The sequence below is a fragment of the Bacillus rossius genome, chromosome 3 (assembly GCF_032445375.1).
Source record: "Bacillus rossius redtenbacheri isolate Brsri chromosome 3, Brsri_v3, whole genome shotgun sequence".
Taxonomy (NCBI): Eukaryota; Metazoa; Arthropoda; class Insecta; order Phasmatodea; family Bacillidae; genus Bacillus; species Bacillus rossius.
In genome coordinates, this window is record NC_086332.1 from 9,877,896 (window position 1) to 9,891,558 (window position 13,663).

At 36.1% G+C, this 13,663-nt stretch overlaps 1 protein-coding gene across 2 annotated transcripts in view; it reads left to right on the forward strand.

Moving 5' to 3' along the window:
• The first annotated feature begins 10,253 nt into the window (after window positions 1-10,253).
• LOC134530192 (bifunctional glutamate/proline--tRNA ligase) overlaps window positions 10,254-13,663 on the forward strand; it is a 69,592-nt gene continuing 66,182 nt past the window's right edge. For both annotated transcript variants that reach the window (XM_063364849.1, XM_063364848.1), the window contains exons 1-2: window positions 10,254-10,384; window positions 10,836-11,020. In XM_063364849.1, the coding sequence (XP_063220919.1) occupies window positions 10,342-10,384; window positions 10,836-11,020 (228 nt within the window). In that variant the 5' untranslated portion in view covers window positions 10,254-10,341. The remainder of the gene's footprint in view (window positions 10,385-10,835; window positions 11,021-13,663) is intronic.

Sequence of the window (13,663 nt, forward strand, 5' to 3'; positions counted from 1 at the left end):
TTATGGGAGGTATTTTTTCGGGGGGGGGGGATATGGGGGGGAGGAGCTTGTTACGAGCTTCTCGACCCACCAATGAGAAGGTGAGGGAGATAAGGAAAAGATGAACATCTACATCGACAACGACCGGAAGAGCATCCCCCTAACGTATTTCGAGAGCATGCTCATAAGCGACGTGAGGGGAATAAAAAGAAATAGAAACGATTATTAGAATAAGTTGGAAAACCACGTGTGGATTTTAATTTTTCAGTGTCTTGGCTCCTCATTGTATCATTAATAATATTATTACAGGATGCTTTTACGTCTGGTCCGATAGCAAGGTTATTTATTATAAACACGAACATCGATCACAATATTCTGAGAGAAGTTATCAAAAGAATCGGACATGACCTAGAGTTTAATGAAGAATCGTCCCAGCACTAATTAGTCTGTTTTTTTTATTCAAACCAAACCAATAAAGACGGAATCAGGATGGTTGGGCAAAGATTCAAACCCAGGTCTACCATAATCAGAGTCCATGTGGCTTTCCACCACACCGCCTCGCACCCTCCCTTCTGTTATCATCAGCCTCATAAACCTTGGTTGACCTGGGTAATGAGATAATAGACCTGCACTGACGCATCGAAAATTATTTTAGGGGAACAACCGACAAGGATGACCTTGAGAATCAATGTCTGTTCAACTGCCTGAGAAATACACTTATGGGCTGATACACAGTTTCTATGTTGACCAGCTGACCAAAGAACACAATTACGTAAATTTAACTTACATTGATTGCATGATAAAAAATAAATTATAGCAGTGGAATTTAGCCTCATCGTATTGCAATTACAAATATTTTGATACCCCTTGCAATAAAGCTTCAGTGCTATTTTTTTGTTAGAAATTAATCGCACAGGACTTAGGTTTGGCTACTTGTTGAAGTCTAAACTTGTGAACTGGTGTGATTACCCGCGTGAAATAATAAGTTATTTCTTCACAGCACTTACAGACTAGAGCCTGTTAGTAAATATGTGGTTGCAAAAAGGTATATAAGGTCTGGGAGATAATATTTATGCCTTGACATGCCAAAAATTGCGACAAATAGTTCAACAGTTATAATTATAGCACAAAGATGGAAAAAAAACCCAAGTTGGCGGGGTTTAATTCCCCTCAAGTAAAGATTCAAGCTTTATTATAATATTTTTTAAAGTAGGCACACAATCTCTAACCCTTTTTTAATACGTGCTAACTGCATACCACGCTTAGAAGAGGTCAGAAAGTTATGTTAGCCAACAAGCTTTTTTTTTAATTAGTTGTGACCATGTTTGTTTTGTGATTATTGTTTCTGAACGGATAGAGTGTGATCGCTCCTCTACTCACATTTCACTGCGTCTAGTGAGCGTATATGGACATTTCGAAAAATCATGACAAGGGGATGTTTTGGCCGGTTGATGATCAACAAGTCGATGGAAGATTCAAGTTGGATCTCTATATAGCACTGCACTTACCAGAATGAGTGAATTCGACCGACAAATTTAGGCTGCAGATTCATAAAAAAAAAATAAGTTGAAAAATATATGACCAATAGTCTGGATTGCTTCCCAATACTGGGAATGGTATACGACTTTGAAGTTGGTTCTACAAAACTTTTATTTTGCAAATAATAAAGAAAGTATTTAAGAAAGAACAATGAGCATCTATAAATAATGTTTAGTTAAACACTTATTATACAACCAGCGCTAAGCTTGTTACTGTCGCAAAATGAATACATTGAAATAATTATGAGTGACAATGTTAGTTCACATGAAATTTTAAGACTTTCATTTCACCAATTATTTCAATTAAATCGTTTTGCGACAGCAACACGTTTTGTAGTGGTTGGAAATTTTTGTTCAATTAAACATTATCTAGACGATTAGTGTCCCAACTTAAATACATTCCTTACTATTACAAAAAAAAAACATTGTTCAGCTCAAACTTTACTAAAGGCATATACCAGCATTGGGAAACACTGTCAACCATGAGTAGTAACATGCCAAAGTTTGTCGGTCGAATTCAGACTCATTTTGTACATACAGCAATTACCGGACTTGCTCATTTTTCACATTTTACATATTACAACAGAAAGCATGTTCCCAACATTGAGTTACAATTTACCAACAAAGCTACTCAAATTAATGTATCAACTGACACATCAACTTGTTTCGTGCTTTTGTTAAAAAAAATTCAATGTAAAAAGAATCTTAAAAAAGCACATAATGGACTATGCACACTACAAGATGCCACCTGTGCCATGACAAGTATTTTTGACATATACGTCTATAGGACTAGCAAATACGCACGACAATGTTTTACCTATAAATTGGTCACTGCGCTGATCGCATTCTACGATTTTTTTTAGCATAGACTCATACTTAACTAGATAATGCGCACAAGCTGAGCAGTAAAAAAAAAATTGTGGTCCCAACTGAAAATGTTCTATTTTCTAAAATAAATGAAAGAACCTGTGTTATGAGACGAGGTTAGGGATTCAGAAAGTCATTATTTTGCTTTTTAACAATAAGGTCGAAGGCTTTGCAGTGAACATGAAAAGATGCACTATAATTTATGATTTTTAAGTATTAAGTAATCGCGCAGTGTTACTTGGCACAGATAAATTGGTTCAAACACACTCATAGAGATCATTAATAGGACATGTTTGTATTGCCGTAATACCCGCCGAATACAACTAGCAAAAACACATCAAAAAATATACTTGAGCTATCTCTATAATTTTTGAAGTGAAATAACGCACTCTTGCGTTAATATAAGACGGCATAAATGAAAACAAATACTGAAATAACGAACTGATGGTATTGCACTGGCAAATTCAGTTGGGATGTTTAATAACGCACCTTGCGTTTCAATAGAACTACTAAAAAGATCTGTACCATTGGAGAACAATGGTATAATAAATACACTGCAATCAAATCTCAGGCCTTCCGCGAACTAAGAAACAAAGGAACACAGGCAGAGATTCCTAAAGGCGCGGTCGGCCGGTATAAATCGCTTCACAACAATGCAGTAATTGTCAACAATGAAGATAAACGCATTAACTCACCGGCTCACGTGACGCCCAGCTACGCTCTTTGAAACGGGAGAGACCCGTCCTTTCACTTCGACGTCCGCGTACAGACTGCGCTGGCGCTCTCTGTTGACAGGCGGCCGTACAGCACGGACGCACGAGCGGGCGCATCAACCGAACGGGCGGACTAACGGGAAAGACAAGAGACGATCGCGGGCGGTTGTGGGACGTGCTGTGTGCAGCTGCGAGCGGCGCTAGCTTCCCCTTCTCGCCGGTAGAATGCGCGCGCCCAATTGGTCGGCACGAGGCCCCGCGGGTGTGTCGGCCAATCAAAGCCTTTGTGCTTTTAGTTCCTCCGCAGGTATAGAATCCGTGTTACCTGGGTTTTGCGCGGACCTTTCTGGAGGCTTGTTCACGCTTTTATAACGAAATTCCAGATAAAACCAGAAACGCTCTGTTCAGTTGTACTAAATTTTTTCTCTCACTCTTCGATTTATTTAAAAATACTAACCTATAATTCAGACACAAAAACTCGGAACAATGTGTTCCAAATTGAAATTTGAGCGAGTTCTAAATTTAACTGTGCTTAATATATCTCAACTTAGCCATTAAAAACATGGATAAATTTGTCACATAGGTACCAGCACGATTTTTATATACACTGCTAGGGCTTTACAAGATATAGAGAGCAATAAAAGCAATTCTTCGTTGAGCTGCAATGATACGTGTATGCGGTGTTCCCATGACTTAATTGCAAGCGTCAAACGCCGTAAAATCTGCTCTATGTACCTAACAGTGTTTAGACGTTCTAAAATCGAAATTTTCCTATAATTCGACAATACCTGTTTTAGCCTTTTTCAATACACGCACGAATATAATCACGCGATCATTAAATAAAATAACACAAACATAGTACCCCATAAATCTTTTTCTTAAATAATGTTGTTCGAAGTTAAACCAATACAATAACATCTATATTTTAAATATTATTTTCCTAAAAAACTGACTTCAGGCGCGTTATATATTTCTCGTACCTGCCGCCGTAGTGTTAGGCAACACTCATAAGTAATTAACGAGTCATTGCTAGAGACCTGCAAAATTCGCGGATTCATTTCGTGATATACTACAATTCAAATAATTATACCTTAGCGCTACTTCTGCAATTGGTTCACTGTTTATTTGGAGTAATGAGGGCCAATTAGAGACCCTCGCTCAAAGAAGTGTCGAATCACAGACACTATCGGTCGAGGCGACTCACAAGTCAGCATCCAATGAACAGGTGGCATTTGCCCGAGTGTGTAGAGTGTAGTAGAGTCTATCCTGGAGGTCATTGAAATCGCGAATTTTGCAGGTCTCTAGTCATTGCTCCAAGAGTCCAAGTCAATTATAAATTGCTTGACTACAGATTCCCATCACGAACACTTTGTATAGGTACCTATCTATCAAGGCCTGATAATTGTTTTTATCTCCAATTGTCATTTCATGAACTCAGCTGTTCAACTAAGATTAAGTGCTGGCTATTTTTTTAAGAGTAACGCCTCCCCCCCCCCCCCCAAATATTTGCCACCTTTCATTCCTCTAGACAGTCTTTTACAAAACGTGAAAATTAATTAGTTAAAAACAGTTTATACATTTTCTTTTGGTCGTTGGGCATATATTTAATTTAATTTTTATGATTTAAAATATTTTTACATCTAAAATGAAATGTAATGAAAAAAACTTCCTATATTTAAGCTCTAATTTAATTAGTTTATAGCTTGAAATGGCTGCAAGGAAATAATTTGTTTCTACATTGTCTTCGGAGCTATTGTGTTCAATAGATATCACCTAGGATTATTTTAGACTTTAGTTTGAGAAATAATAAAGTAGTTTAATTTCTGACGAATATCTTTCAGAAAGGAGGAATAATAAGAGGCTACTGCGGAGAACTGTCAGAAATATTCTTAAAATAAACCTACCCTTAGCTCATTCTAAGCACGCATGTTCGCCTAATCAAGCACAGATGCACGTTTAGATCTCCAGGTGATATTTTATTTTTCTCGTGATTCATTAGGGTGTGGGAAAAAATAGGTGTTTTTAAAAAACCAAAATGTTTTTTTTTTTTAAACCAATGTTTTCTTTTTGTTTAAACCATATTTTGTTATTACGTTAGTTATTTTGGTTATCAGCACATTCAAATGAAAGCCACACAACATCCAACTTTATGCCACTCATGTTGAACCCCAAAAACGTTATAATATCAAAGAACTGAAGTCCAGTAAATCTGCACATCTGACTGGTACTTAACCACAGAAAGGGTATTTCCCCACAGAAAGAGTATTCTTCATCGAATGGGTGTTTTCCACAGAAAGAGGATTTACAGTAGTCAGTGATTTCCCACAAAATAGGAATTTTTTATAACATTATTAAAGTTATAAGTTACGAAAAAAGCCCACAAATTAATTAATTAAATTAATTTGTGTTTTTTGTCATTTGTGTTTTTTTGTAGTTTTCTTCTACAGGCATACATGTGCTAAGCAATGGCGTATGTCCAAAAGCCTACATCAAGTTACATATAATTAATTTCCCGCCACGCATGGAACGCAGAGATAAGTGAGGTGCGTGCAGTGACCTACTAGACTAGGGGAGGTTCGGAAAATAGCGGGAAGCGGGGAGGGGGGTTGGCGTGCGGTAGGTCGGCGTCACACCGCCAGGGGCGCGCGCGGCGCCTCCGCCGACGGCCGGAAGCCGACACACCCCAGCCGCGGTACCTACCGGGCGATGCGCCGACCCCCTGCCCACCGCGCCCTGGAAACCAACGCCGCGTCATTCCGAATCGTTCAGGAATAGGGCCAAGGCCAGATCCATTAGCCCGAGGGGCCCCTCCGATCGCCCGGGCCCGTGTTTCCCTGCGAGCGAGGGTTCCTTCCAGCGGCGCGCCGCCTCCGAAGGAAGGGAAGCCTACGATTCACTCGTCCTTCTGGACATACCCGAATACTCACGTTGGCAAGCCTTCTTTTCACAGACGACAGAGCCAAACCCGAACTTCCCCAAAGTTCATGCGCGCTTTTTTTTCCACGTACCACAACAGGTGTATTTATTTGGGGGAAACCGTTTACATGATTTCACAGTATTTTTAATGTAGGTATCCTAACCAAATCAACCGTCCACAATGTTTTAAAGTATTTATAATGTAGCTAAACTAACCTAATTGACCATTAGTTATCATGAGTTGTATATTTATTCACAATGAACAAAAAAAAAAAACAAAAAAAAAAACGAAGATGCACGATCGGCCGTTTGGCTCTCTCGTCTGTTGAAAGAAGGCTTGCCAACGCGAGTATTCGGGTATGTCCAGAAGGACGAGCGAATCGTAGGCTTCCCTCCGAGGGAGGCCTCTCGGTCTGGATGCTGCAACACCAGACACGGTGCACGCGCAGATTCACATTGCATTACCCGAAATATCATACTGTCCTCAAAAAAAAAAAAATATATATATATAAACTCTGTGATATTCAATTTTTTTAAAAATTAATTTAAAAATTTTGCCTTTAAACTTTTAACTCTTGCTCTCACAATTTGTACTGCATTGCTAAGTCATAAATTTGAATAAATAAATAAATTTAAATCTAAACATAAATATAAATAAAACTATATCTAATAACGAAAGCTAATGTGTACACTTAAACATTTAATGGAGGAAAAAATTTTCATCGACATTCATTCATTCATAAAAGTTAATTTAAATATGGCCTCCATTTATCAGTCAAAGGGTCTAAAAGAAAGTACCTACATACCCTCTTATGCCCACTCGCTTCCTTCACTGGCAGTTGGGAAAGAACTTTGTCCATGTGAATTCCGAGTGTGAGATTGAAATGCTCACTTCCGACGAATTAGGACACAATAATTATTTATGCAGGTAGGCAGATATGCATTTAGATCTGTCAGCATGCACGGAGGTTTCGTCTAACGAGCGTGTCGCCTTAGCCACCAAGGTTACCGAGAAACATTTTGTTCTGTCCGATTTCATAAAAGGCTCATACAATTACTTAGTTTGTCTTTGAGTAAGATGTTAACGCTCTCATACTATACCAGTCCTAAACAAATAAGTGGGATTCGAACCATAGAGTAAATTTGACACTGTAGAAACGTGACAGACTTTTGACGTGACAAAGTCTAATAAATCGATGAACGCCGGCTGCACGCACGAAAAAGTGTCCCGTTACGCACATTGTCCCGTTATGTTGTGTCCGTTACGCTCATTGTACGCTTGCGCCGCATCTATCTCTCTTCCACTCGATTGGAACAACCAATGATTTGACTTTTTTCGAGGCACATTAAACTTGAAACACTCCCATTCGTTTCCTACTTTTCCTATCATCGTCCTATCCTTAACAGAATAACACAGATTGGAAGAAGTTAAATAGTAAACACGTATAAAAGTTATAGTTCAAATAATCTCTTCGTTAAAGTAATAAACATATTTGAATTAATGAGTGCAAATAAAAGTAAATTATTCAATTAAATTGTAGATTTCATTTCACTCCTTTGTATCCATACTAAATAGTGATAATTCAATAAAAATGATTCAATTTTATTCATAAAAGTATGCAATAATTTCATCAATGTTTTGTTATGACGTCACGTTAAACTATCGTCCGTAAACCGACTTTACAGACAACCAATTTTTTTTTTTTAATTAGAAGGTTAAGTTTTCTCGCAGAATTCCCACCATTCCTTTTCTTCCAGCCTATATTCCTATATATTGTAGTAGTGCATTTTACAGGGACTGAAAGTAACGCGCTACTAGTAACGACGTTATTTGTAACAGTTACTTTTTATGGTAACGATCGTGGTAACGCAATATATTAAGTTTTCTGTAACTGTAACTGAATTACAGTTTTCTGCCTTAAAGTAACGATAATTGTCGTTACATCTTGCGTTCCATTTTTTAAATGTATTTCTTATTGAACGAACAACGATTTGTTGATTTTTTCAATCCCAGAACGAAAATCCCGACAAGCATATTATTTGCGATAGTATTGCTTGTACTTGTAAAACTGCTGTTGGCTAGCCTGCGCTCCTATTTTGTTTTGATTGTAATTTATTTAATATTTGCGACATGCGGGTTTACTGCTGTGCTGTTTAATTAATTAACATACCTGTGCACATGCGCGAAAGCAATGACAGAATCTAATGAAGCGAGAAGCCGAGAAAGCAGTACAGAATTTTCGTTGCCGTGGTCTTCATATTCTAATTTTTTCGAAGTTCGGTCGAGTGATAAAAATAACCTTATTGTGAAGTGCTTGTTGTGTGGTTCTGCGAACAATTTTGTAGTGTGAACTAATTACTCAATGTAATTTAAGACCTATTAAAATTTTTTCAGTTTAAATAAACATATATATTTACTAAAAACAATATGTTTTATTTGCTTTTAGTTATAACAATATTACGTATCACATTTTTAATTTTTCACAAAGTAACTGTTAAGTAACTTACAGTTACTTTTCTCAGAACTGTAACTGTAACTGGTTCATTTTCAGTACCGTAACTTGTAGTTGTAACAGGGTTACATTTCCAATGGAGTATTTGTAACTGTAACCAGAGTAGCCAGGATTTGAGTATGGGGGGTGTTAAGAAGCATGCCCCCCCCCCCCCCGTATTAAAGCGGGGGGTCCGGTCCTCCCCCGGTAAAATTTGGATTTTAAGGTGTAAAATAGTGCTATTTTAGCAGTTTTCGTACTTAAATTTAAATATTGTAATGGTAAACATTTTATTAATTTTAATATGAAATTTGTTTGAGTGATGAAAAAGAAATTAATTAAAGATAGGGGCTAAGGGGGGGAGGGTTTGAACCCCAACCCCCCCCCCTCCCCTGGGTACGCCCCTGATTGAAACAGATATATTTTAGAAGTCCCATAGAATGATGTTACCAATTTGAAAACTGCATGCTATTTCGATGCATTGAGTTTAGAGATTCAGGCGTGAGATGTGTGAGCATTTTTTCTCTCTTTTTGTCATAAAACGTCTTTAAAAACAGACCGAAACAGATGGATGCCAGGATAGAAATTTAGACTAGGTAACGAAAACGTCTATACATATCTTCTAGCTTTATTACTTCCTAACTAACATCGGAGACACAAATGCCATGTCGTTTCTTAGAAAAATTGATACCGTTAACTTATATGACCTTGAATTTGCTTCACGGAGGTTTGTAGTGATGTTTTCGGAGGGGTGAAGCATTATTTGGGGGGGGGGGGGGGGTACCACATTATTAACAGAATAAATTGTTGCTCTAGATACTTTATTCTCAGTGTAACTCACGGCCCAACAGTGGTAACCCAGTGATTTAGGTGTCTGTATATAGAGAGTTTGTAGAGATCAATCGATTACTTTAGAATAAGTATATATTGGATAGTGTTTCTTTGTAAAACTTAAATTAAGTGTGCAAAAAATAAAATATAAATATTTCGACCTCAACCCGCGCAAGAGCCAGTCAAATAGTTTGAATGCGAGGCTCTGGGTCACACACAGGTACCAGTTTGGCGCAGAGTGAGCGAGATGGTTTTAGGAATGTGCTTGGTGAACGGCAGTGTGCTCACATCTACAGCAGTCAATATCTCACTTTCATTTAAATCCAGTACACTAAAAGCATATCACAGCCGTAAACAATTCAAGTTAAACCAATTGCCGTGTGCCCTGACATAACCCAAAGTTATTTTTTTTAGTTACATTACATATGGAGATTGTCGACCCGCTACACTCGATGGAGGATCGATGGTGGCATCAAACACTTCTTTGTTCTGTGGGTGGTAATATCTGATATTGGAATACAAGAAGAAATATGAGTATTTCAATTATTTCAATGTGTTTTTGTATAAAATAACCAAGCCAGTGTCACCCAGGCATTTAAAGAAAATGTTTTTTTTTTTAATAGTTGTCTGCTCGCAGCGAAGATACAGCGATGCAACCGTTTTACAGGGAAGAAGAGTAAAAATCATGCCGTTAATACTCTGTTGCAGCAGGAGAATTAATGCACACCGCTGCAAATTTTTACCCACTCAATGGTCCTTACTATCTCTTTATTTTTACACATTTCATATTAAATAAAATATTCATATTTATATCATAACTGGAAAATGTTTTTTTTTTTGCTTAATTGTTGCCATACTGGGAAGAGCACAGAAAAGTTTACTATCTTCTTGGCTTCCTTTTCTATGGCTGACTACGACTGACACTTTCCCCTCCCTTATCACCCCTGCTTTCGGTGGAATACGATAAGGATACGGTTTGTGAGGTTATGAAAATAAGTTTACAGAATGGTTGTTAAACTTGTAGCAAACAAATCAAACCCACCTATTGGTGAGTATACTTTATCTTGTTTTTACTATAGTTATATTGTTTTGCTATAGTAAGTAATTAGGGAATGATGTAACGATGTTGACATTTGTGCTGTAGAGCCCAATACTTATGGAATGTCTATAATATTGTTAAAAACTTGGATTGGAAGTAGTGAGAGCATAGATTAAATTTCATAAATGCTCATTGGGGATGAGCTTTACCCGAAACCGGTACATGTAAAATCACATTCTAATACAATATTGACTTTTCTACAATTCTGCCCCAAGATCATTGTTTGGTTTTAGTTATTGACTTACAATACCATGCTTGTGTATGTCTTTATGCGGCAAAATTTTTGTTTCTTTAGAATCCGAAAATGGGCAAATTCTGATACTAGGCTTGGTTAAAAATTTTAATTAGTGTAAATAAATTGTTTTAAAATAGAAGGAATTCATTCTGTTTGTACTTGCAGGTGGTCTGCTGGTTGCCAACTTCATCAAATCCACGAACCCTGTCTCTGTGGAATGGGGGAAAAAGAACTGTCTCGACATAGGTAACAACATCTGTTTTGACACCGTACCTACAATCAGCCGATACTTGGCTCGAATTGCATCCTCTCACGGGTTGTATGGGAGCACTGTGTTAGAGCGAACAGAGGTAAGGCCCTTTATTTTCAAGTACCCGAATAAAGCTGCTAGATGTGCAAGTTGTAAAAAAAAAAAGGTCTCTTAGAGTTAAATTTAAAAAAAATTGCTCATATTGGACAACAGAAATGTGCTGTTGTTCAAAAATACAGGTTTTGCTGAACCGTTTGAAACAGTCTGCCTGCTCAATCTTTTAGATTTTTCAAACTTTTTTTTTTGCAACTTGAGTCAACTGTTAAATATTTTTAATGATCTCACTCTGTGTGTACTTTTATGTACAGTTTTTCAATTTTTGTTTGTATTTATAATGGACAGTTGGACACCAATAGCTTTTTTTTTTTTCACAAACAAGCGTGAAAAATGAATATATAAGGTAGTGATGAAGGAGCAGTTTAGGTAAATATGTAGTGTACGGATTATCGTCAAAATTTTTTTTAAAAATCTGAAATAACTTTCATTATATGCTCTTTTATGTCCTCTTTTCATTACAGCCTGCGGAGATAAGAAATTCCAATTACTTTAGGAGATATCGCCATTCTTATTTTGCAATACAAGACCTATGTAATCATTTGACCGTCGAAATTTTATATTTTGCCGTGTGTGCGTGAATGCCTAAATAACAGATATTTTCTATTAGTTAAGGTTAGTTACATTATAAATACTTCAAAATAAATGGAAATTAAAAATAATATCAATTAATTTTACTTGTATAGTTTTAAGTATTTATAATGTAACTGACCTGACCTAACAAAACGGGACAAAGGTAGATTAGGTCAGGTCAGCTACATTATAAATTCTTTGAAACTGAACGGACATTAAAAATAATAAAATTAATTTTAATGGTTGTTTAGTTTTAAAGTATTTATAATGTAGCTGACCTGACCTAACAAACCGGGACAAAGGATGAACAGTAGGAACTCAAGTAATTTTCTTTTTTAGGGCCCTACTTATTACTTGCGCAACAAATAAAACATTACAATTCGAAACATTAAAAACTCACCTAAGTTAGAGGCGGGTACAATTCCTTTGCCATTAGTAGAAAATGATGTAGTCATTCACCTACGTCGCGAAAAAAAAAAAATCATACTTGTAAACAAGCAACAATGTTGAATGCCGCATGAGTGCACAGAATGAAAATTAAAACATTCGATATCTCCTAAAGTATTTGGAATTTATTATCTCCGCCGAGCTTAGTGAAAAGAGGAAGTTAAAAAGCACAGAATAAAAGTATTTTCGGAATTTTAAATTTTTTTTAAACCAATATGGCCCAAATATGAAAATTAAACAATTTGATATCACCTAAAGTAGTTGGAATTTCTTATCTCCGCAGGCTGTAATGAAAAGAGGACGTAAAAGAGCATATAATGAAAGTTATTTCAGATTTTAAAAAAATTTTTTGACCATAATCCGTACACTACATATTTACTGCAGTTTATAATTATTTAGGGTCTGTATCACATTATTATTTTTTTCATTCCATAAAAAAAGTGCACTCAGATGTAAGAGTCGAGATTGAGAGATGTGTGTCCTTTTGCATTTTCTTGGAATTCATGCTGGAATTGCATTTACATAGTTTTATTTATATTTAAATAGCTTTGCAGTTTGGTTTAGTGTGAATAATCTAACAAATTGAAAATATTTTTAACTAGCTGCACCAGTGACATTGCTCACTGGTAATGGTGTTAGATCTATGCGTTGTGGGAAATTACATTGTAATTTATTGGGAAAAAAAAAAAAAAATCTAAATGTTGAGTCATACCATATATTGTAACAGTGTGTGATGCTGTAAAAAAAATTGACCTGTCAAAAATATTAAAAAAGTTTTTTTGGCCTTGTATCACTTCTTATTAGCTAGAAAATCTATTAAAATTTTAACATTTTTTTGCCAACTATGGCACCATTTCATTACAGTTTTTGTGCGTGTATAGATAATAGTGTTTAATTTACCCTCTTCAGTTATTAAAATTAGCTGATTCGTGTAACGTGCCAGTTTTTTTAAATCTTCTAGTTGGTTGGAAATTTGACAGAAGGCCTCAGTTCAATTGCAAAAGGGTTATAAAATTTGGAAAACATAGACCCCAACAAAGAGCACATTTCTGTCACAAAACAAGGAATAAAAAAATTATGAGCGTGCTATATGGAAATTTTGTGTGAGAAGAAAAAAAAATCTTTGAGTCGTGAGATGACTTTCGTAGATTTTATGAAGACATCGTTTTACATTTTTGCAATTCATAATAATATAATTTGTTGCAATATGTAAGATTTTATTACATATTTTTCTAATTTATTGTTTTCTTTAGTTTCTGCTCCTAATTAAACATAATTTGTATGTGTGTATTTATATGCGAAATTGTATTCGGACTTACACTAATTCGACTTACATGGATCGCTCATTTCCACCTATCGCTGAAGTTCAGGATATTACTGTATTCAAATAATATTTGTAATTCATATCCACTTAATTAGCTTCACCATGACCAAAAACACCAAATAATAAATTATTAGATAAATACAATTCCTAAAAATAAATTAAGAGTGTATACAAATGGAAATAACCAAATCAAGAACGATAAAACAATGCTTACTCTGCTGTGGTGTGGAGAATTTTTGGGTGCTGCTCCATTTCTTCCCTTGCAGTTTTTCTAGTTCCAAGCAC